The 25,583-nt window shown below is 41.4% G+C and overlaps 1 protein-coding gene across 1 annotated transcript in view; it reads right to left on the reverse strand.

The window, feature by feature from the left end:
* Positions 1-205: 205 nt before the first annotated feature.
* LOC141588711 (cytochrome P450 87A3-like) overlaps positions 206-25,583 on the reverse strand; it is an 80,758-nt gene continuing 55,380 nt past the window's right edge. The window contains exons 10-12 of the mRNA XM_074410140.1: positions 634-740; positions 396-520; positions 206-299 (exon numbers count right to left, since the gene is read on the reverse strand). Coding sequence (XP_074266241.1) covers positions 206-299; positions 396-520; positions 634-740 — 326 coding nt within the window. The remainder of the gene's footprint in view (positions 300-395; positions 521-633; positions 741-25,583) is intronic.

The following is a 25,583-nucleotide window of genomic DNA, read 5'->3' on the forward strand; positions in this document are numbered from 1 at the left end:
AATTGTCTACATCTCATTATCTTAGTCTACTTGTTTTTAATTACTCTAGTTTTAGTTTAACTAATTTCACCAATTTTCTTACTTTTCATCACAAGAACTTATATGCGACGTTCTTACATGTGAGTTCAACCCATTAATCCAATAATTCATATCGATACAAAAGGATTTGGGTTGGTCTAAAACGTGAGATCGTCTCATTGGTATTTCATTGCTTTTTTGCAAGCTGAATATGAAAACCCTGTGGAAACTGTAACCCAGGTGTCCTGACAATGTTCCCTCCTTTTATTGGCTGCCACCTGAGATTTTATACATTGAACTAGGACCTCTCAGGTTCTCATTTTATTATGTCCTGATGATTGGTAGAGGAAAGAGATAACAAACATTGCTTATAGCTGTATTTTATGACTAAGTAGTGTAGAAATACAGCCATTTTCACCTTGGTGAAATCTGTCCCAACACAAAATCTCATACCCCCTCCGAAGGCCATGAAATTTTTGGATGCACCATTTATTTCGCCTCCCTGAATGATAACCGATTTCATGTTCATCTTGTTGTTGGATTTTGTAGTTCTAGATCATGATTCATATATGAATCTCTCAGGAATGGAAGAAATAACAGGATTACGATGGTTACCTGCCATCTCGAAGGATCAAATTCAAGAGGATTTTCATATCTGCCTTGGTTTAAGTATATAGCTGGAGGACAAACCATTACTCCCCAACCTGCTGGAATGGTGTAGCCTGCATTCCAAATTTATAAGGTGAGTTATGTTTCTTGAATGTAAAATGAATTAACTTGAATTTATAGTTGTTAATGTGGACGTTTGTTTTGTAATGATGGGTGATGCATACCCTTGTAGTCAAAATCATTCATTGCTTTTCTGAAAATGCCGGGAACTATGTTTGCCAGCCTAACTGTTTTATTGATGAACTGCAGTAAAGATTGGTATGGAGTTAAGTTTTAGTAGAGCTAATATGGGATGTATTGTGTTAGACCACACTTGGTTGATGATTCCAAGTTTCATTGTCATTTAATGGTTTGCTTCTTAGTTATTTTTAATAGCATTTGAAGTTTACAATTACTCATCAAGATGATGCAAGAATGATCAAGACAAAGAATATCCCTAGTCTAAGTCAAATGTTTTAAACGAGGTTGTGTAACATACTCAACTTGCCAAGTGACTGCAGAACCATGCAACAGTGCAATGCACTATTGCTTCTGATACAACGGTGGAGATAATTTTTCAAAGAAAGATTTCAAGCTTACAAATGTTTACAATTTTCATTTCATAAATCTTTTAAGCAAAATTATAAGAGTAACATGCTTTATCATATGAAAAATATCTAAGCTTTTGGATTCAAAGAAGTACATATACTTTTCCTTAAAAAGGGGAACTTTGTCCTCCTTAACTTAAGGAACCATGTCCTTTGCTTTATCATCAAATGTTTTGAGAGTTGCTGAAATCTTTTCATTGAGCCTTATGTAGATATAAATCAGTTACACTACTTTAAAATCATTTTAAAATAATGAAAAGTTTTCATCATATCCAAAGCTTAGATTTTTATAATAATTTGTCTACTCTTAGGGTGCTTGTTCCTTGCCTATATAAGGAGCTCTATACCTCATTCAAAACTAAGACTTTTAAGAGCATTTTATTGAGTAATCTTTGCAAAGAATTTCAGAGTAAAAAACTTCTGTTTTTCTTTAAGTGTTTGCAAAAACGTTTTAAGTCTTAAAGTCTTTAATTGTTTTCAAAAGTGCTGAAATGTCTCCATACATCAGTCTGCTACACTGTTACATAATGAGTATGTTCCATGATTCTCGTGTTTAGGTCTTAATTGTAATCTCTATGTTCTTAAGTGAACCACTGAGATTTTGACTCTGTAAACCGTTGAGATAGAACTTAAGTCTTGAAGCGGAGTAGCTTTGAGTAAGGGAAAGTCTTGAAGCGGAGTAGCTTCAAGCAATTGCAACCGGAGTAGGTTGGCGAGTTATTTTCATTGTAATGGTTTAGTTAAGTTTGAGTAAATTTCTAATCAAGCAATAAAATAACGGTTGGACGTAAGCTCCGGAGTAGGAGCTGAACCAAGTTTTTAAATATCGTCTTGTTTGTTTATTTACTTTTATGTTCTTTTATCATTCTACTTTTATTCATCAATCTCGCTGCCAGTGCTGTGCAACAATCACTCATACTGTTGCATAGACCTGATGTACCTCTTGTGAACTTACAATTCATTAAGTTTCTCAAGTTTGTACTTAATAGTTCTTACTTGTGTTAGTCTCTAATCAAGTAAAGGAGAAAATTTTAAAAAAGGTACACCTAATTCACCCCCTCCCCCTCTTAGGTGTTAATCGTTCTTAACTCTTCAATTGGTATCAGAGCCTCGTGCTCTTGATATTGGTTAAATCTAAAGAGTTGATCCTATAGTTATGGACGATTCAAAACACACTAAGTATCCCATCTTTAAGGGAGAAAACTATGCCTGGTGGAAACACCGCATGGAGCACTATGTCAAAAGTGCGGAATATGAATGTTGGAAGATCATTCAAAAGGGTCCCCTCGAAATCACAGTCACTAATACCGATGGTACTAGTGCCCCTAAAGACGAGGATACATATGTTGAGGCTGATTATAGAAGGGTCGAAAAGAACTCTAAAGCCATGTCCATTCTTCAATATGGCATTGGTGAACAAGAGATTAACCGAATCTCCGGTTGTACCATGACCAAAGAAATTTGGGACACCTAAAGCCTTGCTTATGAGGGAACGTCACAAGTTAAAAAGTATCGTGTTGATCTTCTCATGCAACAATATGAGATGTTCAACATGACAAGAGATGAGTCAATTAATAGTTTGTCTTCTCCTTTTTCTAGTATTGTCGATGACCTCAAGGGTTTAGGTAGAAACTTTGAATCCGAGGACTTAGTCCGTAAAATCCTTCGTAGCTTAGCTGAAAAGTGGCAACCAAAGGTTACGGCTATCGAGGAAGCTAAAGACCTATCACTCCTCACCCTTAATGAACTAATGGGCACACTCATGGCTCATGAGATAACCCTCATGAAGCGTTCTAGTGAAAGCTCTAAAGGGAAAGATCTCGCTCTCAATGCTCTCTTAAGTGATGAGGAGGATGGAGATGACGAGTTTGCAATGTTCACTAAAAACATTGTTGGAATGATTAATGGTCGAAAATCTCAAAGGTACACCAACAATACTAGCAAACGACGTTTTCCAAAGAAAAGGTCAAGTTCCACAATTGGTTGCTTTAAATGTGGTGACAATGGTCACCAAATCAAAGAATGTCCAAAGTGGTATGACATCAAATCTAAGGAAAAACGTGACTTTGCCAAAAGAGAATACAAAAGCAAAGTGATGTCGGCTATTTGGGGAATGTCTGATTCCGAGGAGGACGATGTCCTTGAGGAAGAATTAGATGCCAAATTGTGCCTTTCTTTTCATCTCAATAAAGATGTTCCAAAGTCATCAAAGAAAGAATACGTCAAATGTCTAATGGCTCACTCAGTTGATTCCGATTCAGATTCTGAAAATGAGGTAAATAATCTCAAAAAAAAGGTTCGATCTTTCTCCAAAGACAAAGTTTTTCTTCTTTTAGACCAATTTATTGATAAGTGTCGTGTCCAAAATAATAAACTAGAGCTATGCAAAATGAAATTGAGGACATAACTAAAGAAAATGTCAATTTAAAAGAGTGTCTAAATGAAGTTGATCAACCTAGTTCATCATTGAGTCTTGAAAAAGAGATTAAAAAGCTCCGAAAACAGAATCTGTTTCTAGCTAAAAGGGTCGATGAAACGCATGCAACAGAGCACTGCACTGTTGCATCAGTGTCTAACAAAGGAGATGAGTCCCTCGTTAAAACTGTGTCCTCACTAACCAAAGAACATGACCAACTCTTGATTGATATAGCAATATGTGAAAGTAAAAAAGTTGATCTTGTCAAAATTGCTGAAATGTTGAACGACGAGTCAAGTCATGTTAAAAGCGCTTTAGATCGTGTGCAAAAATTAAACGATGACCTTCTTGTTCAAATTGAAACTCTGAAAAAGGCTAAACAAACTCATGCAACAAATGATGTAACTGTTGCATCTGAGTCTAAAAAGGAAATTGAGACTCTCACAAAACATGTGTCTTCATTAACTAAGAAACGTGACTCTCTGCTAGCTGACCTCACTTTGAGAAAAAGAGATAACAAGCAACTTGAGCAGATTGGCTTATTGCTAAGTGATGAAGTAAGACATGCTAAACACGCTTTCGACAAAGTAGGTCAACTAAATCTTAATCATCTTGCTAAAATTGAAACATTAATCAAAGAGCTATATGAAGCTAAAATATTTTACTTAAAATGGGAAGGAAGTCAGAATGTTTTGGAGTTTCTTCTAAAACAATCACAAGAATATGAAAACCGTGCAAATAATACTGGACTTGGTTTCAAATGCAACGGTCACACGCACTGTTGCACTCGAAACCATGACCCAAGCAAAACTGATTTTTGAAGAAGAAAGTATATTGGCCTTCCCGAGTAAATCATTTGCAACTACTGTGGTAAAACTGGTCATGAATTTAATGGTTGTGAAAAGAGAGTCCTTGACTTAGAAAGAAGTACTAAAGTGGCTAAACAAATTTAGATGAAAAAGGAAAACGTCAAGAAAGTCGTTGTCAAGAAGGAACCCAAGCTTGTTTGGGTTCCTAAACTAAACGTTTGATTTCTTATAGGCATTAGCGAGAGGCAGCAGCAATTGGTACTTAGACAGTGGATGCTCTCGTCACATGACGGGAGATGAAAGCCAATTCCTTTCGCTAGAAGTCTATGATGGTGGCATGGTGACTTTTGGTGACAACAAACGAGGTGAAATCATTGGTATTGGAAAAGTTGGTAAGTCAAAGTCACTATGTGTCGACAAAGTGTTGCTTGTCAAAGGTTTGAAACACAATCTTCTAAGCATATCGCAATTGTGTGATCGAGGTAACATCGTTGAATTTATTGCTAGTGAATGTAGAATAATTGATGGAAAGACTAGAAAACTTATTCTTGAAGGAAAACGTCTCAAGGATGTTTACATGACTAACCTATATTCATTGTCGGGTCAAACATTATCATGCATGAGTGTTCAAAAGAATGACCCTTGGCTTTGGCATAAACGACTTGGTTATGTTAATGCTAAAACACTTAATATATACCCTCAAAAGACTTGATCTAGTAGATGACATTCCTAACATCAAATTTGAGTTTAAATCACTTTGTGACGATTGTGTTAAAGGTAAACAAGTAAAATGCTCCTTTAAATCCAAAAATGTTGTTAGCACTTCCTTACCTCTTGAACTTATTCACATAGACTTATGTGGACCAATGTGTGTTGTCAGTAGAGGTGGAGGTCGCTATATTTGTGTCATTGTAGATGACTTTTCAAGATATGTTTGGCTTCTTTTCTTAAGTTCTAAAGATCAAACTTTTGACGAATTCTTAATTTGGGTTAAAAAGGTCAAAACAAATTTGGTTATAAACTTGTCTCCTTGAGATCCGACCATGGAACCGAATTTGACAATTTGTCATTTGAGTCTTATTGTAATGAACATGGTATTAGCCATACCTTTTCGGCCGCAAGAACCCCTCAACAAAATGGGGTTGTGGAACGAATGAACTGAACTCTTGAAAATATGGCTAGGACCATGCTCATTAGCTCTAAAGTGCCAAGAAACCTTTGGGCCGAAGCCATTAACACATCTTGTTATATCTATAATCGTGTCATGATTAGAAAAATCATTGAGAAAACCTCTTATAACGAATTACTACGAGGAAGAAAACCTAACATCTCACATTTAAAATGCTTTGGTAGTAAATGCTTTGTGCACAATAATGGAAAAGACAACCTTGGTAAATTTGATGCTCGTAGTGATGAAGGTGTTTTTGTAGGTTATTCCGATCATAGTAAAGCTTACAAAGTGTATAATAAAGAACCATGAAAATGGAGGAAAGCGTTCATGTAATATTTGATGAATCTAGTCTCTTTGTTTCAAATACACAGGTTAATGATGAAGAGGTGTAGACACCTCGTTTCTGCACCCCTCGCAAAACACCCGGTGATGATTGGGCCGCATGTTTGGTACGCGGAACGATTTGTGACAGTTCGTAAGTTTATCGTCAAGTGGTTGCTCAAACATTAATGTCTACCTCTTAGTTGTCATCTACGCGCCGATACGGTCGTTTTGACAGTAATTAGAGTACATTTGGAGTCCGGGCCTAAAACCGTCTTCATTTTCTGATAGTCGTTAAATCCCGAGTCAGAATGTTCTGGAATGTTCCGGATATTTCTATTCCATATTTTATAAATATTTTACAATCTTTTATTCTTAGGTAAAGAATTTCCCGTAATATTCATACAAAATATTAAGGAAAACCAAATTATCCCGTCATTCCATAACTTATACACGAAAATCTTTCTTCCGCAGGAGGAAACCACTTGGGAACAGACGCAGCAGGTGCTGCGCCTCTTCCAAGAGACGCAGTGACTGCTGCGCCTCTTCCCAGGTCCCTTTCTGCGTATTTTTCGTATCTTTTTCATATCTTTCCGAGATTCACTTCCAAAGTCTCTCCGAAAACCCTATTCCTTCACGTGATTAGTATAAATAGGAGCCTTCGCTCCTCATATTTCTCACGCGAGTGTCCGCCCTTCTCTTCTCCCTTTGCATTCTAGACCTTTGTTCTTACTTTTTGGCGTCTACGTGCTTGAACATTCGACCACGTAAGCTCGGATCCTTCTGATTACCAACCTCGTTTTGCATGACCGACCAATTTGACCAACTCCACAATCAATCAACTTAATTAATCTAATCGTTTTCCTCTTACGAGGGCACTTTCGTTACATTCGAGTCGAGCATCACTAATCGTAAACTTAGTTCATCTCATTTCGTCAAACATGTAAGTCTGAGGGTGTAAATCCTTCTTTATTTATTGTTCTTTATTTTTTTGTATCATGTTGTAAGATTTATGTCGAAAATACCAATTAAAACCGATTTCTAAAACATTATTTAAAACTCTTTTTACGGATTTCCAGTAGACAAACCGTCGAGAAAGGACGCAGCAACTGCTGCGCCTCTTCGAAGGAGCGCAGTACCTGCTGCGCCTCTTCGTGAGGCTGCCGCAGTTCCTGCTTCCTTTCTTCTTCCTTCGTCCTGTGTAAATTCGTCACCTTTTATTTGTTTTCGTTTGTCTCCTTTATTCTTTGCTTCAATAGCATAATGATTTCACACGTATATTATTTATCACTCATTAACACGTCTAATTCGTCATTAAATCCGACTTAAATCCCAACTAATCTCATATTTGCGGGTTTTCGTCATTAAATTCAATTCCGGGTTGTAGAGATTCAATTCATTCATATTGAGTTTCTGGAATTCGATCTTTGATATATTTTCATCTCTCTTTTGTCATATTCATCATTAATTTGTCATTAATTCGCCATGTTTAATTTGTTTTGTTCACCTATGTCACTAATCAATCATTCACTCATGTAAATAATTCATTTGCATCCGTCTCATCCATGTTTTATTGCTTTCATGACCATCAATCATATGTAAATAACCTGATAATCACTTTCATCCGAATAAATATATTAATTAATCCTTAAAATTACCAATTAATATTAACGATTTGCAGTTCCGGCTTCACAGCCAGAACTCACCCTTGGAAATGCACGCAAAGAATCTTTGTGCCTCTTCCAAAGGGCGCGATCTCTGCTACTGTTCGAGATGATTTGTCTCGAACTTCCGTTCTGCTTTGACCTAGTTTAATTAGCATACGTATAATTAACTATTATCCGTATTATCACCTACTGATCTGTTCGTTAATTTATTTCTTTTATTCTTTTTATCAAATTATCCGTTTTAAAGGTATTTTCGGCATAAATCAATTATTCCTTTCTAATTATTGTAATTTTTATTATTGTAATTTTTCCTTCATTGTATGTTGTATCATTTGTATGCCTTCACATGAAATTGAGCATTAAATCCTACTTCGACATTAATTGTATGTTAAATTAATTGTTTCACCGACTTAGTATTAATTCACATGCTAGGATTAAAACTTGGATGTTGCATTGCACGCATACAATCGACGATATATTGAGTATAGACAATCTTCCCTAATCATTAGTAGAGACCGCTATTGAGGCGGGCGGGATTAGGTGTTCGATCAAAAGAGCTTCCTAATACGTACCCTCACCCCTTACTCCAGATCTCTGTGAACATCCGTGTTCATTGGCATCCACGAGAGTCATTCTAGACATAGAATGCTAAGGGTAACAAGTTCTTGGTGTTCATGTCTCTACTTTGTGTCTTGACATGACACGAGGTATTCGAACGGTTCCAATTTCCCATAAAAATTGGTGGCGACTCCACAAAATGCAAACGCTTGTTCTCCTCCCAAGCGCCCCCGTGGCCCATGTCCACAGTTTGGCGACTCCGCTGGGGATAATACACTTACGTGTAGCCAAGGGTGAAACTTGAACAAGGTTAGGGAATAGTTTGTACAAGACAATTGTCGGTTTTCATAACTCGGTCTTCCTAGATCGTTTATTCGGCCTTCCTAGGCCCAACCCAACCCTTTTGACCAATCGTCCCGTCTAAACGGTCCTAATTCTTATTTGGGCCTAAGGATGGATAGCGATTGACGTCATCCATACCATGATGCTTACTCTTGTTTGTATCAAGGACTTTCACTACTTGAGGAAATGGACTAGGAATCGGCCTTACTCTTGTTTGGTACGAGCCTCTCCACAGACTTCGGGTTTGATTGTTCGGTATGGCAACCCACCCTTTAAACCAAAACCTTTTTAAATGCACTCAGCATCCCGTTATAATGCTTGTATAAATGTTTGTACCTTACGTGATCACCATTTCTAAACGAAACCATTACATTTTTTTGTAAAAAATCAAAACCCATTTTCAAATGAAAATTTCGAAAGGGCCATTGATTAGCGTAAAACCCAGTCAAAACTCTGTCCGTTTGTCGAGTCAAAGTTCGGGCCCAAGCCCATTTCAAAAACTTCACTTCGAGCCCACTCCTACAACTACTACACCATAGTTGGCTAGGACATACATTTTCAAACTTTGTCATTTCTTCAAAGCTCACTGACACAAGTGGCACACACCCACTTCGCAAAGTCAAAACGTTTCTCTCTTAGCAAGTGTGTTAGAATGGCCGGTCGTGTTTTGTTTCGTCATCGATCTCTTGTCCAGTTTCCAAGATGCCTGAAACAAGCGACGCGAATTTCAATCAACTTCAAGATGGTAATGATCGAATCCTAGCCGCACTAGCTCAAATCCAAGTTACCCAAGACCAAGTGCACGATCGCCTTGACACCATCGAGGGCCGGATCTATACTGTAGAAACGAGGATTCCTCCTCGAGAAAGTGAAGTCGGTGATGACTTCGTGAATGACTTCAGGGACGACAATCCTCCCATGGGAATGACTGTAGCTGAGAAAAGACTCCAATACTTAGAGGAGCAATTGATGTACCTCAAAGGGTATGACATTTATAGGGAGAATAATCGCAAGTATGAGGCCGCCAATTCCAAATTGCCAACCAACTTCAATATGATGGATATCCCTAAATTCAAGGGGCATGAAAACCCTTTGAACCACATCCGTGCCTTTAAGGATTACATGTCTATCAAAGGCATCAAACCCGAGATGTTCTTAAGGATCTTTCCTTCATCTCTTGACACCATCCCAAAGCAATGGTTCTACTCTCTAGAACACAACAAGATCGCTACTTAGGAGGACGCCGGGTTTGAATTTTCTAAGCAATATGCGGATAATGTTGAGATCGAAGTGAACATGCGCACTCTAGAGGTTCTTACTCAAAATGACAAAGAAGGTTTCACCGACTTCCTAAGTAGGTGGAGGTAGAATAGTACCCAACTAGTTGAGCGCCCGGATGAGGCTACCCTCGTAGAAAAGTTCGTGGACAATTTAAAACCTATCTATGCCAGTCATTTGAGGTACCAAAACATCAAAACTTTCAAGGACTTAACCGTACTAGGGACGAGAATTGAAGATGACATCCGTAAGGGGCTCTTGTCCAAAACGGTGGGTCGAGGATATCAAGGCTCAACAAGTCGTTCATACGGCTCCACTAGCAAGACCGATGAGGTTAACCTACTCGAGCCATCCAAGAAGAGTACCCCATCAAGAAAATTCACAAATCTTGGGGATACTTATTCCAACGCTTTAAAGAGGTTAATGAAGCAAGGCAAACTCCAACCCATAAGACCTACTCCCGAACCAGAAAAGAAATCCAAGTTCTGGGATGAGAACTCATACTGTGAATACCATAGGGGCAAGGGGCATGACACAGAAAAATGCTACAAATTGAAAAATGTGCTTCAAGACATGATCGAGGACGGTCGACTACCAATACCGCCGGGAGGTAAACCCAACAACACTCAGAACCCTCTTGGGATTCTAGTGATCACAAGTGAAGAATCTACCTTAGATTGTTCACACTTCATTTCTCCAGTTGAAAACGAAATCCACGCAATCGAGAATTAAGGGTTCTACTCTACTATCTCCCCTACTATTGCCGACTTCATCGCATGGACAAAAGGTGTGGATAAGCACGTTTCGGAATTAGAATATGTGGTGACAATTTTACGTGACCACAATGCAACACTTAAGGAGCATGTGCCATTAATCTTCTCCCAAAATGCTACTATGCAAGAAGTACTCGTCGTGGTTGATAGACTAATCGACCAAATCACACAATTGGAGGACGGGATCATGAGAATGAGGGAATTATCTACAATCAACGGAGTATGGGCCGATGATGATGAAGACGAGTATCTCATTGAACACTCCCTAGTCAAAGAAATAGTCCAAAATGGTGAAGACCAAGATGTGGACCACCTAACTCGTTCGGGGCGTCCGTATCAAAGCACTACTCAAAATAGTCCAACCAACGTTGTCACACCAAATGATAACGAAGATGACCCCACTGATCATTTGCTCAAGCAATTACAGAAGAAAAAGGCTGATCTTTTAGTCTGGCAACTAGTAGCAAGCTCATTCCCACATCGCCAAGCTTTACTGCAAGCTTTGGCCAAGCTAAGTGTAGCACATAATTCCACACCCGACGATGTAGTCAACTTGGTCTTCCAAGAATCACCGAAGCTAAGTAATCCTATTACTTTCTCAGATAAAGATTTGCCACCCTTTGGCGCTAGTCACAACTTGGCTCTTTACATCACCGTCACTTGCTTAAAGAAAAATGTGCCAATGACTTTGGTAGATGATGGCTCCGCGGTCAACGTCATACCCCTCAAAACGGCTTACAAATTAGGCATGAAAGAGTCGGATTGGACCCCTACCAATCAAGGTTTTCGCGCGTATGATGGTACACGACGAAAGGTAGTAGGACTTGCTAACCTAACCATAGCCACAGGGCCAATTGAGCGAAAGGTTAACTTCCAAATAGTGGACATCGAAGCTTCCTTCTACCTACTTCTGAGAAGACCTTGGATTCACGCTTCCAAAGCGGTAACATCCACCCTTCACCAAAAGATCAAGATCCCACTAAATGGCAAAGTAGTGACGATCACTTCGTCACCCATCAAGGCAATAATCGAAAAGAAATCAAACAATCAAGTCCTTGCGGATCCAGTATATGAACTTGGGGGCTTTCAAAGCATAAGTTTCATAGAAAGCGAATTGGCACCCCTATACTACGATCCCTACTCCAACTTGGTGGTCAACCACATGCTCAAATCCCAGGGATACTTCCCTGGAATGCCTTTGAACCCTACACGAAGAAACACCTTCACACCTTACAAGGAAGGCAACTCAAAAGAATACCACTTGGACTAGGATTCAAACCCACTAAAGAGGAAGTGCTCGAAATGCTTGCTCAAGTTCAAAGCCGTAAGCACATAGGAGTCCAAATGCGACCATATTTCCCTACCCTAACGGATATTTTTTTAGGGAAGGAGATCAAGAACTCTTTCACGGATTTCCCGAACCTTGGCACCACCTCGGAACGAAGCTAGCCGGAATCGAGATCTTTCACGATTGCTACATCATTCTTCCAGAAACGGTTCCTACCGTCAAAACCCGTCAAGCACCTTGCTTAGACGAACAAGCTGTTAGTCTACTGTTTGGAGAAGATCAATTTGTTAAAGCCGTGCAGGATGAGATCATTACTATGATACTTCAAGACGATCACTTCAACCCTACCGCTTTAATCACAGAAACAAACGCGAATCAGCAGAAAGGATGGAGAAAGTCAATCAAGTGGACCAACAATCAAGGAAGACTCTTCAAGCTCACCACTGGAAAAGGAGAGATGTTCAAAGGAGAACCAGAAGATGATGAATTCGAGTCAGAGTCGGAGTCTAGAGAAGTCACTAAGGAGTCTCCTCCTTTCGTCATCCCCATTCCCTTTGTTTCTCCTAGCTTAGCCTCGAATAGTAATGTGAGTTCGGGAAATGTCCCAACCATTTGTCCCTTTACCGCCACCGACCACGGATCGATGGCTTCTTTGTTTCAACTTTTCTCAAACTTTAATATGAATAAATCAGGTTCCGCTTACTCTTTGTGTTATCTTGAGTGCAATGCATTTACGATGATACCGAGGATGACCAAGACCGGACTAATTGAGATACCTCCCTACGTAGCCAAAGAAATACTACAGGAAGGGGAAGGGGAACCAGTAATAGAGAATACCAAACCCATCAATGTAGGAACCGAACTAGAACCCCAAGAACTTAGGATAAGGACTACCTTGAGCCCTACCGAAAGGGCCGACTTCATAGACCTCCTACACGAGTTCAAAGACGTTTTCGCGTGGTCCTACGAAGACATGCCAGGGATCGACATGGATATCGCCAAACATAGAATCCAAATTAAGCCAGGTTTCAAGCCTGTAAAGTAGAAGCTTCGCCGAATGAGAACGGAATGGGCTCTCAAGATTAAGGAAGAAGTCGACAAGCAATTCAAAGCCGGGTTCATCAAAGTTTCGGAGTATTCTGACTGGGTAGCTAACATAGTACCTGTACCCAAAAAGGATGGGAGAATCCGTGTTTGTGTTGATTTTAGGGACTTAAACAAAGCAAGTCCTAAAGATGACTTCCCTCTACCACATATCGACATATTGGTGGACAATACTGCAGACCACGCATTACTATCCTTCATGGATGGGTACGCGGGTTATAGCCAAATCAAGATGGCCATAGAAGACATGCATAAGACCGCCTTCGTCACTCAATGGGGAACCTATTGCTATACGGTAATGCCGTTTGGGTTAATCAACGCCGGAGCTACATATCAACGCACCGCAACTACACTCTTACATGACATGATGCACAAAGAAGTTGAGGTATACGTAGACGACATGATTGTCAAGTCCAAAGACAGAGAAGGGCATATTGCGAACCTTCGCAAATTTTTCGCAAGGCTACGAAAGTACAACATGAGACTCAATCCTCAGAAATGCGCATTCGGAGTAACATCTGGCAAGCTCATGGGATACGTCGTTAGCCAACGAGGTATTGAAATAGACCCTTCTAAAAGCAAGGCTCTGATCGAAATGCCATAACCTCAAACAGAAAAAGAAGTCAGAGGATTCCTAGGGAAAGTGCAATATATAAGTCGATTCATATCAAAACTCACCATGATTTGTGAGCCTATCTTCAAGAAGCTCAAGAAAACAGATCACACCATATGGGATGATGACTGTCAGAAGGCATTTGACCGAATCAAGGAGATATTAGCCAAACCACCAGTGCTCATGCCACCACAACGAGATCAACCTCTTGGTTTATATCTCACGGTAACCACAACAGCCATGGGTGCCATGTTAGCTCAAACCGTAGGAAAAGAAGAAAGGGCTATCTACTACCTTAGTAAGAAGTTTTTGGAGTACGAGTGCAAATACTCACAACTCGAAAAGACATGCCTCACTCTTGTGTGGGTGACGAAGAAGCTACGTCATTACATGCTTAGCTACTCCGTCAAAATATACTCCAAAATGGATCCAGTCAAATACCTCTTCAAGAAACCCGTCCTCAACGGACGCCTAGCAAGATGGACTCTGATGATCTCAGAATTTGATCTCAAATACGTGCCTCTGAAGGTTATAAAAGGGCGCGCCGTTGCCGAATTCTTTGCAGAAAATCCCATCGATGATGCACAAATAATAGACACTTGGTCATTTCCAGACGAGGATATACTCCCAACTGATGTAGAATCCTGGGACCTTTATTTTGATGGAGCATCAAATTTAAGAGGATTTGGAATAGGAGTGTTGCTCATTTCTCCTGAAGGTGAGCATACACCAATCTTTGTCAAACTCGACTTCGAGGTGACAAACAACGCTGCAGACTACGAAGCTTGTCTCATTGGGCTACAAGCAGCAGTGAGCTTAGGCATTAAAAACCTCCGAGTACATGGGGATTCATCCCTGATCATCAATCAAGTTACGGGATCCTGGAAAATCCGAAGCGAAAGCTTAGCACCTTATCAAGCCAGAATAGACCAAATTGCCCAATTCTTTGATCACGTGACCTACCTACACCTACCTCGGGAAGAAAATAAATTTGCAGATGCTCTTGCAAAACTTGCATCTTTGATTAATATGCCAGATGACATGGTGGAAATGCCTTTGTGCATCGAACGACGATCAGAGCCAGCTTATGTCCATCAAATTACCGATGAAGAGGACATCGCAGAGGAACCATGGTTCCAAGCAATCCTAAATTTCAAGCTCAACGGTACCTATCCACCGGAAATGGACAAAAGGGGACAAGGTGCTATACGCCTACTAGCTTCTTAATACGTTCTCATGCAAGGAGAGTTGTACAAAAGAACACCTCTTGGTGTAATCCTACGTTGCCTTGATCATTCACAGGCGCGGAAAGTGATGGAAGAAGTCCACGATGTAGAATGCGGTCCTCACATTAGTGGGCCCATGATGGCAAAGAAAATCACACGTTTGGGGTATTATTGGACCAAAATGGAATCCGATTGCATCAAATATGTAAGACATTGCCACAATTGCCAAATCTTCGGGAATGTACAACATGTCCCTCCCTCATTGCTCTATACGATGACATCTCCTTGGCCATTTTCTGCCTGGGGAATTGATATAATTGGGAAGATAACCCCAGCCAGAACAAGAGGTCACTGTTTCATCCTAGTGGAAATCGATTATTTCACCAAATGGGTAGAAGCGGCTTCCTACACCAGTCTCACGGCTAAAAACGTGGCAAAGTTCATACAAAACAACATCATCTGTCAATATGGTTGCCCACATGAGATCATTAGTGATAATGGATCACATTTCCAAGCTGAGACTGAGCAATTGCTAGCCAAGTACAAGATTAGACATCACCACTCTTCGCCCTATAGACCACAGACTAATGGCGCAGTAGAGGCAGCAAACAAGAAACTTGTCACAATTCTCAAGAAAATGATCGACAACTATCGAGATTAGCCAAGCAAGATACCCTTTGCTTTGTGGGGATATCGCACATCTATAAGGATGCCCACTGGGGCCACCCCTTTCTATTTGACCTATGGCATGGAGGCTGTACAACCAGTCGAGTTAGAAATACCATTCTTGCGTATTTTACTCGAAAGTCAAATCCCGGAAGCTGATTGGAAGAGGGATAGATATGAAGAACTCATCCTCCTGGATGAACGTTGGCTACGCACCTTGAATAATGTCCAAACATATCAAGCACGCATCAAAAGAGCCTTCAACAAAAGGGTTAAGCCAAGGAACATTAAAGAAGGAGATTTGGTACTGAAGTCGGTTAGAGCTCTTTTACCTGTCGATCCACGGGGAAAATTCAAACCTAATTGGGGCGGACCATTTCTAGTCAAGTCCATACTTCCACGGGGTGCGGTTAGAATCACAGACCTAGATGGGAATGAGTTTTCCAACCCAACAAACCTCGACCAACTAAAACGGTATTATGCCTAGAATAGGAACAAAAACGCGCCTCGCGTAACCTCACGTGTCGCTCTTGTGGCACTAAATAAACGGCCCCCGGCCAGGCTGAAATAAGCTAATGTCACTGTGCTCTTGCATTTTGACAAATTTGTCATCCTCATATCATCGAATAAACTAAACTGCACCTTCGGAGTAAGCAAAGGCTCATGCTTATTTTCTAAGTTCATTACAAGCTCTTGCTTAGAACAATTATTCTTTTACATTTACTCGAACTATGCGCAAGGGTTTGATTTCATTTTCTAAATGAATACGTAGGCAATCCTTAACGGGATACAACCCATTATTTCAAAATGTAAATAGAAGGACATTTGCATTGCATTTGGAATTCGACAAGAATAATAAATAGAAAATCACAACGGTTTCATAACCAATTAACCTTTTTATTTCATTCACTTTCTAGTAATAATAATACGTTACATAATAAAAATAAAAATAGGCTAGGATTCTAAAAACCCCACCTTTTTATTACAATAATAATAATAAATAAATAATAATAAAGACTTGGGCTATTCTTCCATTTTGCCTTTGCCCTTGTCATTTTTGTCATACTTCTTGTCACAGCCTCGAACCGGACACTCTTGCGAAATTTCCGACCTAATCACCAACGGTCTTTTTCGAGGCCTAGCTTTGCCATTCTTGCCAATCACCATCTCGACGACAGGAGTAGTCTTCGGTTTCTTCGAAGGATGAACAACTCAAACCCCGGCTTCTTCCTCTCCCTCAGTCAGATGCTTCTCTTTCTCCTTTTCCACCTCGCGCACCTTGTAGTCAACGGGCTCGCGCTTCCTCAATCTTTCGCGCTCTTCCGAAGTAGTAGCTTTCCTCCATCGCAGATAAGAATCCGACACCCATAAGGCATTAGCAGAAGAGTTCAAGAACCACACGTTTCTTTGGGCCCATTTAAAAGCCCAATCCCTTCGGCTCTCAGTAGTAAGCGACACGGCAGTCTGCGGGACGGTATCAAGCTTCGGGATCGTCTGTTTTAGTCCAGCTTGTCTCATCAGCCTTTCCGGGAAGATGCACACCATGAATTCCAAGCCAGGAATGCGCACAGATCGAGTAGGATCCAAGGAAGACACTCCAGTGACAGATTTGAGGTGTCACCATGGTACGATCCACCTAATCAAGGGGCCATCATCACTCTTCAATTTGTTCTCCCAATAATTACAGACTCGAGTGAAGTCCACCATGTACAGCCTGGTCCTCATTGCAATCGAACGAGCATGATAAGAAGGAACATGAACTGGAGGCTCGATCAATTGAAGGTGCTCCATAAGCCAAGCCTACCAAAAGCAGGTATTAGAAGAAAAAAAAAAGACGAAAAAAGAACGACAAAAAAAACGAAAAGAAGAAGAAAAGAAAAAAGAGAAAAAGTTCTTTTACCTGCAGAATAACGGGACTTCCCAAGTACGGTAGGTCACGATTGGCTTTCCTATTATCCAAGCCCAACAGGATCTCTCCTAAACATAAACAAGCTGGGCTCTTGCGCAACTCCATTTGCTCAACTAGGCCCAGGAGACGGGGATCACCTCTCAAGTCTTCATCAACATGCCCTTGAAGGACATATACATGTAACAAACAAAATCCAAATGCCCTTCGCCTAGCAACATAAGAAACGGTGGGGTCGGCCCTGTTAATAAATCGGTCAATAAAGTCCAACATTCGCACTCCCTTCGAGGTCACTAAACGGTCCACCTCAAGCCTTGTCAACCCGAGCAAGTCTCTAAATTTGCTCTTATACCCTTGCGAAGTAGAAGGAATGGCAGGCAAGTGTTCTGGATCCCACCCACCGATCGCAACAATTTCTTCAGGAAACGGGCAAATGTCGCCTCCGGGGAAAGCAAAAACATGATAATTCGGGTCCAGTAATCAAGACAAGCATCCAAGAACGGTTTGACAACCTTGATAAGCTTCAAACTCAACAAAGATCCAAGATTATAGGCGCCCATGTCATACTTCTCCATGTTGGAAAACTCATTGGTCCACTCTTTTAGGCGAATCTCCAAAGTATTCATGATGAATGGTTATATTGAGAATTTTATGTAATAAGACGAAGAAGAGATGGGAGAATTGTGTGAATAAAAGCTCTATCGGCGTCTCTATTTATACTAAATTCTGTTTCCTAAAATGCTAGAGACACACACACTGGGAACAAAGCGCGACTCGCTGCGCCTCTTCAAAGAGACGCAGCTCATGCTGCGCCTCTTCCTCAGCAAGATTTATGTGATTTTCCGCGTTGGATCTTTCCTAAAATTCCTTAAACGAATAATTTCCTATTCCTACGAGTTATTATTTTGGTAAATACGTGGAAATTACCATATTCCATGTTTCCTAAATTCCGCGGGCACGCATTTCGAGGCAATATCAGCATTCTCGTCATTTTACCACACTTGTATATTTTCATTTTAGGAAATAATTTTCATTTCATTTTAGGAAATAATTTTCATTTTAATAATTTTCATTTCAACACTTACATATTTCATTTACATTTCTTTTATTTCTTTTCTTAATCATTTCATTTCTAACTTATAGGTTTCTATTTTTCTTCTTTTTTTAGGGGTAACCCTCCCTACCGTCCGGTCATTTCCGGCAAATTTTTTGCATTTTTGCATTTTCTCTTGCATTTTTGCATTCTTTTGAGTCATTCGTTTTGCGCTAATTTAGGCCATGTGTATATACAAATGTACGTCCTACGTGATTTCTATGTAAATTTCGGCAGCATGACGGCATAAACCGTTATCTACCAAACCTGTTCAAAGCTAACCTGCAGGTACAAGCAACGCAACCCAACAGCGAAGGCACTCAGGCCATCATATACAACCAAAAAAGGGAAATGTACAACAAACTGGGGGCTCGAGCCCCAACCAAAATCCAAAATGTCCAAAATGAAGGTCCAAAATGTACAAATGTGCAAGATACAAGAAACAAACAACAAAACAAAACTACTGCCGGTCGCCCTCCAGCTCCGCAACTCTTGCCGCGAGAGCAGCAACCTCGGCGTCGCGAACCTCGAGCTCCCTCAACAAGCGAGCTGTCTCCTCCCGAGACTTGGCTAACTCTCGCTCCAGCTCACGGTCCTCCTGTAAACAACGAAATTGGCTTATGTCAATCGTTTCAAGCAAGTACAAGAAAGTTAGAGAATCAAAAATGAAATAGACACAAGGTTCATACCTGACGACCTCGACCGCCGACAAGTGCCTCGATGGCAGTAGCTCGCAGCCAGTTGGCCACCCTCTATAACGCCACAAACCGAGACGGCGCAACCTGCATTTTCAAAAAGAAGTTCTCAATAATTGGATAAGTTCAAATCAAATGTGTTCTTACACAAAAATCATGCAAATTAGAGGCTCACCCTCCGAATCAGATGCTGCCAATCGTCCAAGCCAGCATCCTTAACAGCCACGTCGAAGTCACGTAGCTCGGAGAGCGTTGTCCTCCCGGTCGCGTCTGTGTACTCAAGGGTCTCAGGGTACTCTGGGGGCTCGATGCCCGCCGCCTCGACCTCCTGCAAAGCCAAATGATTCTCGTTAATCGATGATCTTTCATCGAATTCTCAAAACCAAGGATAAAGGAGAGTAAAGATGCTCACCACAACCGGCCAGTACGCCAACCTCCCGTAGAGGAATGCCGAGTAGTCCTCGCCAGGAAGAAGAAGGGCATCACCACCAACGCTAGCCAAGTCAGCCTCCCTCTCAGCCTCAGAAGGCTCCCTGAACATCGTCCTAGGAGGATCGATGGGAACCGTCAACACATCCCGAGAGCACTAATGAGCCAAGCGCTCGCCCAAGTACCACACAGGACCCATCGACGTCCTCAACAGCAGCCGGCTCGAGCTCCTAGGTCGAAGGACCTCAGCCACAAAAGGAGGCGCGTCAGCGTACTCCGCCCAAGGCCTAGGCACCCACTGGGACAAGATAAACAAAGAAATCATTCTTATGATCGATTAAAAGCAATGTAGAAGCGAAATAAATATAAGTGAGATGCTCATGCTGTCCAGCTAAAGAGCGTTCACGTCCCGCCGGTAAACGTCGTGAGAGGAACACTTGCTCCTCATCCTACACATTACTCAATCCCTCACCACGGGATAAGCCTTCTCCAGCGGCTCCGTCCTCTTGGGCGAGAGGCTCGGAAAGTAGGAGTACACCAATGCCTGTGGAACGAGATAGTCAATAACGATCTTTCGTAATTTGACAAGGAAAAGAATTGATTTTAGTCTAAATAAAGGTTTATACCTCCAGCAGAAGTCCAGGGCCGACAGCACCAGGAGAAGTCCCCTTCTCCATCAACTCCGGACGAACCATGGCCCTCATGAAGCGGATGAGGTCTGCAAAACCAGCAGTGACCCAGTCCCAACGCCCTAGGGAGCTCAGGTCAGAAAGGAAGGGAAGAAGCTTCGTCGACAGCCTCTCTCCCTTGTCTCCGAGGTAGATCGAAGACAGAAACCACCAAAGCCAGAAACGGGCCCTCTGCTCAGCTGTACAGGGAGGAGGAGCCGTCTCTCTCCCGTCAATCGTCACCAGCACCAGGGTCTTCCCCGCAAAGTAGTCTCAGACATAGGAAGTGGGAATCAAACCAGGCACTGTAACAGCCCTCGGCGACAAGTTCCAGCCGATCAACCTCCTAGCCTCGGCAGAGTCCACCCTCTTGGCAGTCTCTGGCCACTCCACAACCTCAGTCCCACACGGCAGACCAGAAATCATGTCGTAGTCCTCCAGAGTGACTCCCACCTCGCCAAAAGGCATGTGAAAAGTGGATGTCGTGTCCCAGAATCGGTCCAAGAAAGCGCGGACCAGTCTAAGGTTAGCCCGCAACTTCCTCTTCGCGATATCCCTCTAGGCCTGCACCAAGGCACCAAACGCTCCACGATCGATCATGGCGCGCTCCTTCGCCGACAGCTGCTCGTAGCACTCCATCGCTGTCGTGTAACCCGAGAATGACCTGATGTTCCCAGCCTCCTATTGTGATTTGAAACAAAAGCTATCTTTAGTTTTGAAAGAAAATTGGAAAAGATATGAGCAAATCAAATGAAAGAATATGATGAGTGGTGAGTAATGAATTCAAGATTACCAAGCTCTTCACCGTCCTATAGGACAGGTGACCCTCCGCAGCCCAAAGCAAGTTTCTGCTGTCCCAAGTCTCAGCCCACTCGGGTGCTCCCCTCAGCTGACGACCTCCTCGTCCCACGTTGGCCCTCCTCGGGGCCTCCTCCTCCTCAACAGCCTCCTCCTCGTAGACCTCGTCCCCAGTAGCCATCACCGCGGCGGTCAAAGCCTCCTCCAAAGCCTCCTCGATGACACGAGAAGGGTCAACAGCAGCATCTATCTCCATGGGAGCTCACCCAGAAGTAGAAGCCTCATCACCTGCAACATTAAAGTAATTGTAGGCCGCGTCACGTGACGACAAGCCTTGATTAGGGGATGTTCGAGCCTTTGGAAGCCTCGAAATCGCTCTTTTCTCGCCATCTTTGGCTATATTCTCACAAACCCGATCACTCATGTGGTAATTAGGGTCAAGCCTAAGTTGAAGCCTAGTCATGGGTTCGAGTCGAAATTTCGGCAGCATTTCGTTATAACGGCGATTATGCCCTAAAAAGTTGTGGGAAATAATCTGTATACTTCCCTTAATTTAGAAGGATTATAACGAATTTAACAATGATGATCAAAGGTCATAAACAAAATACATAAAAAAAGTATAAGGATTCAGAATTAACCTTCGGTCCTAGCAAATATGGCCTAAGAACAATATAAAAATTGATATTCACCTATTAGTTGCACCCAAGACGATATGAGATATGCCCTTTGATTATGCTAGAATCGATCTAAAATTTTATGTAAAATTTAGTTGTTTTTGTGTTCTTGTGATGAGAGAGAGGAGGCAAGGTCAAGAAAAAGCATTAGGGTAGAAAATAATTCTCTACCTTTCTTTTTATACAGACCGAAATTTGGAGTCAATTAGGAAAGAAAAGTCCTTCCTAATTTTCGGCCAAACTGACCGAAATAAGGAGTGAATTCTCCTTATTTTTGGTCTTTCCAAAAATATATAATATGTGTTGAATTGTCATCTAGTGAGGATCGAACCCATGACCTCTTGGTATGTGTACCCTCACTATTACCACTATGACACATTCATCTTGTTGATATTAAATATAACTGATTATATTTAATTACAAATTAACAGATTAATTCGTCCAAGCTAACATTATATACATTTAATTAAATATAACTTATTATATTTAATTTACGAATTGACAGTTAATTCGTCTCAACTAATATTATTTAATTTTCATTATATAATTATCTCATCAACACATTGACTAACTTTTTAGTCATATTGGGCATCAATGTGATTATATTTCTATAACCACATTTCTCAAACACATCCTATAGGTGTGACCTTTAGGGACCAGTTGATCACCGCCATCTGTATGATAATAACGTCAAACTTTCTAGCAAGCCAACCGTTATTAGGTAAACGTTAATCAACTGATTAAATATACGAAGTATACCCTTGTGAACCTGTAAGAGATTTACAAATGTTATCACACTAATTTGTGGAGGACATAAGCTCCAACAAACTCCCACTTGTCCTCACAAGTGTATGTGCGATAACCGATTCTCATATCCTAAAATTTCTCCCACTCAATGTAAAACAATTTGCAAATCCGAATTCACAAAGGTCGTATTTTACAAGCGATCAATATCAAGAGTGGTTTCCCCGACTGGAGAGTAACTTAACTGATAAACGAATCAACATTAGCATGGCCATGCATTTGAGTTACAAGTCCTCGAGTGGCCCTGAGAAATAACTATACCTGATAAAGGTTGTATATTTTCCTCAACTCAAATCTTGCAGATGTAAGCACAGTATGAAATGACCCAGAAAAAAACTACTTAGCCTCCAGTTACGGCAGACAGTGAGAAAGAAACCAAAGTCACCCAAAAACTGCCTTAATCTCAACAGACAGTCGATAGTCAAAAGAATCGACTCTAGGAACACAATGGATGTTCTATCCACGACCTGACACCGAATGTCATTAAACATTTAGGACTCCATTACGTTGTCACAAAAAGTTGTCCTACGAGGTATCGTGATAATCTCGCATCTGTGATCGATCAGTCAACCGTTTGACTTATGGCTCGTTGAACCCACCATCAACCGACTGCACAATATAATAGCCGGAGTTATCAGCTCACATTGGCGATTACGGACCAAAAAAAATATGATGTAATTCTGTTCACTTTGTGGTGTTCAATGTTGTCAGTACAATCCACATGAAAAACATAATATTATATATAAAACGATGAAGTTATAAATAATATATGAAAAAGATAATGTATCAAATCCATAATCAAGTACTACAACTCAGGAACATGTTTGATTCCCATGGAATTAACATGCCCTACATGCTTATCATAATTCAACGGTTTGGTGAGAGGGTCCGCGATGTTATCATCCGTCGCAATCTTGTCAATCACTATCTCTTCTTGCTCCACGTAATCTCGGATCAGGTGAGCTTTCCAAAGTATATGTCTAGATTTGTTGCTAGACTTTGGCTCCTTAGCCTGGAAGATGGCACCTCTATTGTCACAATAGATGGTGATCGGGTCATTCGAACTAGGAACTACCGAAAGCCCTTGTAAGAATTGACGCATCCATATCGCTTCCTTTGCTGCCTCCGAAGCGGCATAGTACTCGGATTCAGTAGTAGAATCTGCTACAACACTCTGTTTGGAACTCTTCCAGCTGACCGCAGCACCATTAAGAGTGAAGACGAACCCGGACTGAGATTTTGAATCATCTCAATCCGTTTGGAAGCTAGCATCTACGTAACCGGTTGCGCATAGCTTAGTATCGCCTCCATAAGTCAATACCCAATCCTTAGTCCTCCGTAGGTACTTGAGGATATTTTTGACTGCTATCCAGTGTGTTTCACCTGGAGTCTTTTGGTACCGACTCGTCATACTCAATGCATATGCCACGTCTGGACGTGTGCATATCATGGCATACATGATCGATCCTATTGCAGATGCATAAGGAACACGACTCATGCACTCAATCTCTTCAGGCGTCATGGGTGACTGAGCCTTGCTCAACAGCATCCCAGTCGTCATAGGAAGGTTCCCCTTCTTGGTGTTGGTCATGCTGAACCTCTCAAGAACCTTATCCAAATAAGACTCCTGACTAAGTGATAACGTCCGTCGTGATCTATCTCGGTAGATACGGATTCTCAAAATGCGTTGTGCCTCACCCTGATCTTTCATCTGGAAATGGTTCTTCAACCATTCTTTAACCGAAGATAGGAGAGGAATGTCATTCCCAATCAAGAGTATGTCATCGACATACAATATCAAGAATACAATCTTGCTCCCACTCGACTTGATATATAAACATGGTTCCTCGACCGATCGAATGAAGCCATACTCTTTTATCACTTGGTCGAAACGATGATTCCAACTCCGAGAAGCTTGCTTAAGTCCATAAATAGAACGCTTAAGCTTGCATACTTTCTTAGGATGCGGCAATCGCTAAGATTGTCCGAATGGAATGTAGCATGACTACAGGTGTAAAAATCTCATCATAATGCAATCCGTGCACTTGAGTGAAACCTTTTGCCACAAGTTGTGCCTTATAGATATCTGGTTGCGCGTCTACAGAACGCTTTATTTTGTAAAGCCATTTGCACTGTAGAGGTTTTACCTTATTAGGTAAATCAACTAGATCCCATACGTTATTATCATACATGGAGTCCATCTCGGATTGCATGGCTTCGAGCCATAGCTTTGAGTCGGAACAGGCCATAGCACCTTTATAGGTTGCGGGTTCATTACTTCCTAGAAGTAAAACGTCATTCTCCTCGACCATACCAATGTATCTGTCCGGAGGATGAGAGTCTCTACCCGACCTCCTAGGTTCCTCAGGAATAGTAACCGTATCATCAGTTGGAGGAACCACTTCCTCCATCCGTTCCTCGGTCGTTGGTTTCGGAATCTCCGACAGCTCGAAGGTTCTATTACTCGACTTGTTCTCGAGAAATTCTTTCTCTAAGAACGTCACACTAGCCGCAACAAAAACTCGATGTCCGGTAGGCGAATAGAAGTAATGACCAAATGTTCCTTTTGTATAACCTGTAAAGTATGTCTTGACCGATCGCGGGCCGAGCTTATCCTCGTGTCTTCACTTGACATAAGCCTCGCAGCCCCAAACCCGAATAAAGGACAAGTTGGGTACCGTTCCCTTCCACATTTCATAAGTCTTGTCGACAGCTTTAGACGGACTTCGGTTAAGTATAAGAGCGGCTGACAAAAGAGCATAACCCGATAATGAATCAGGCACTACTATGTGACTCATCATGGATCGAACCATATCAAGCATGGTTCGATTTCTCCGTTCGGACACACCATTTAATTGAGGTGTTCCAGGTGGAGTTAACTGTAGAGCGATTCCACAGTTTTTCAGGTGTTGATCAAACTCATTTGAAAGATATTCGCCACCCCGATCTGAACGGAGTGCTTTAACCTTTCTACCCAGTTGGTTCTGTACCATATTCTGGTATTCTTTGA

Source organism: Silene latifolia, chromosome 6 (genome assembly GCF_048544455.1).
Source record: "Silene latifolia isolate original U9 population chromosome 6, ASM4854445v1, whole genome shotgun sequence".
Lineage (NCBI taxonomy): Eukaryota > Viridiplantae > Streptophyta > Magnoliopsida > Caryophyllales > Caryophyllaceae > Silene > Silene latifolia.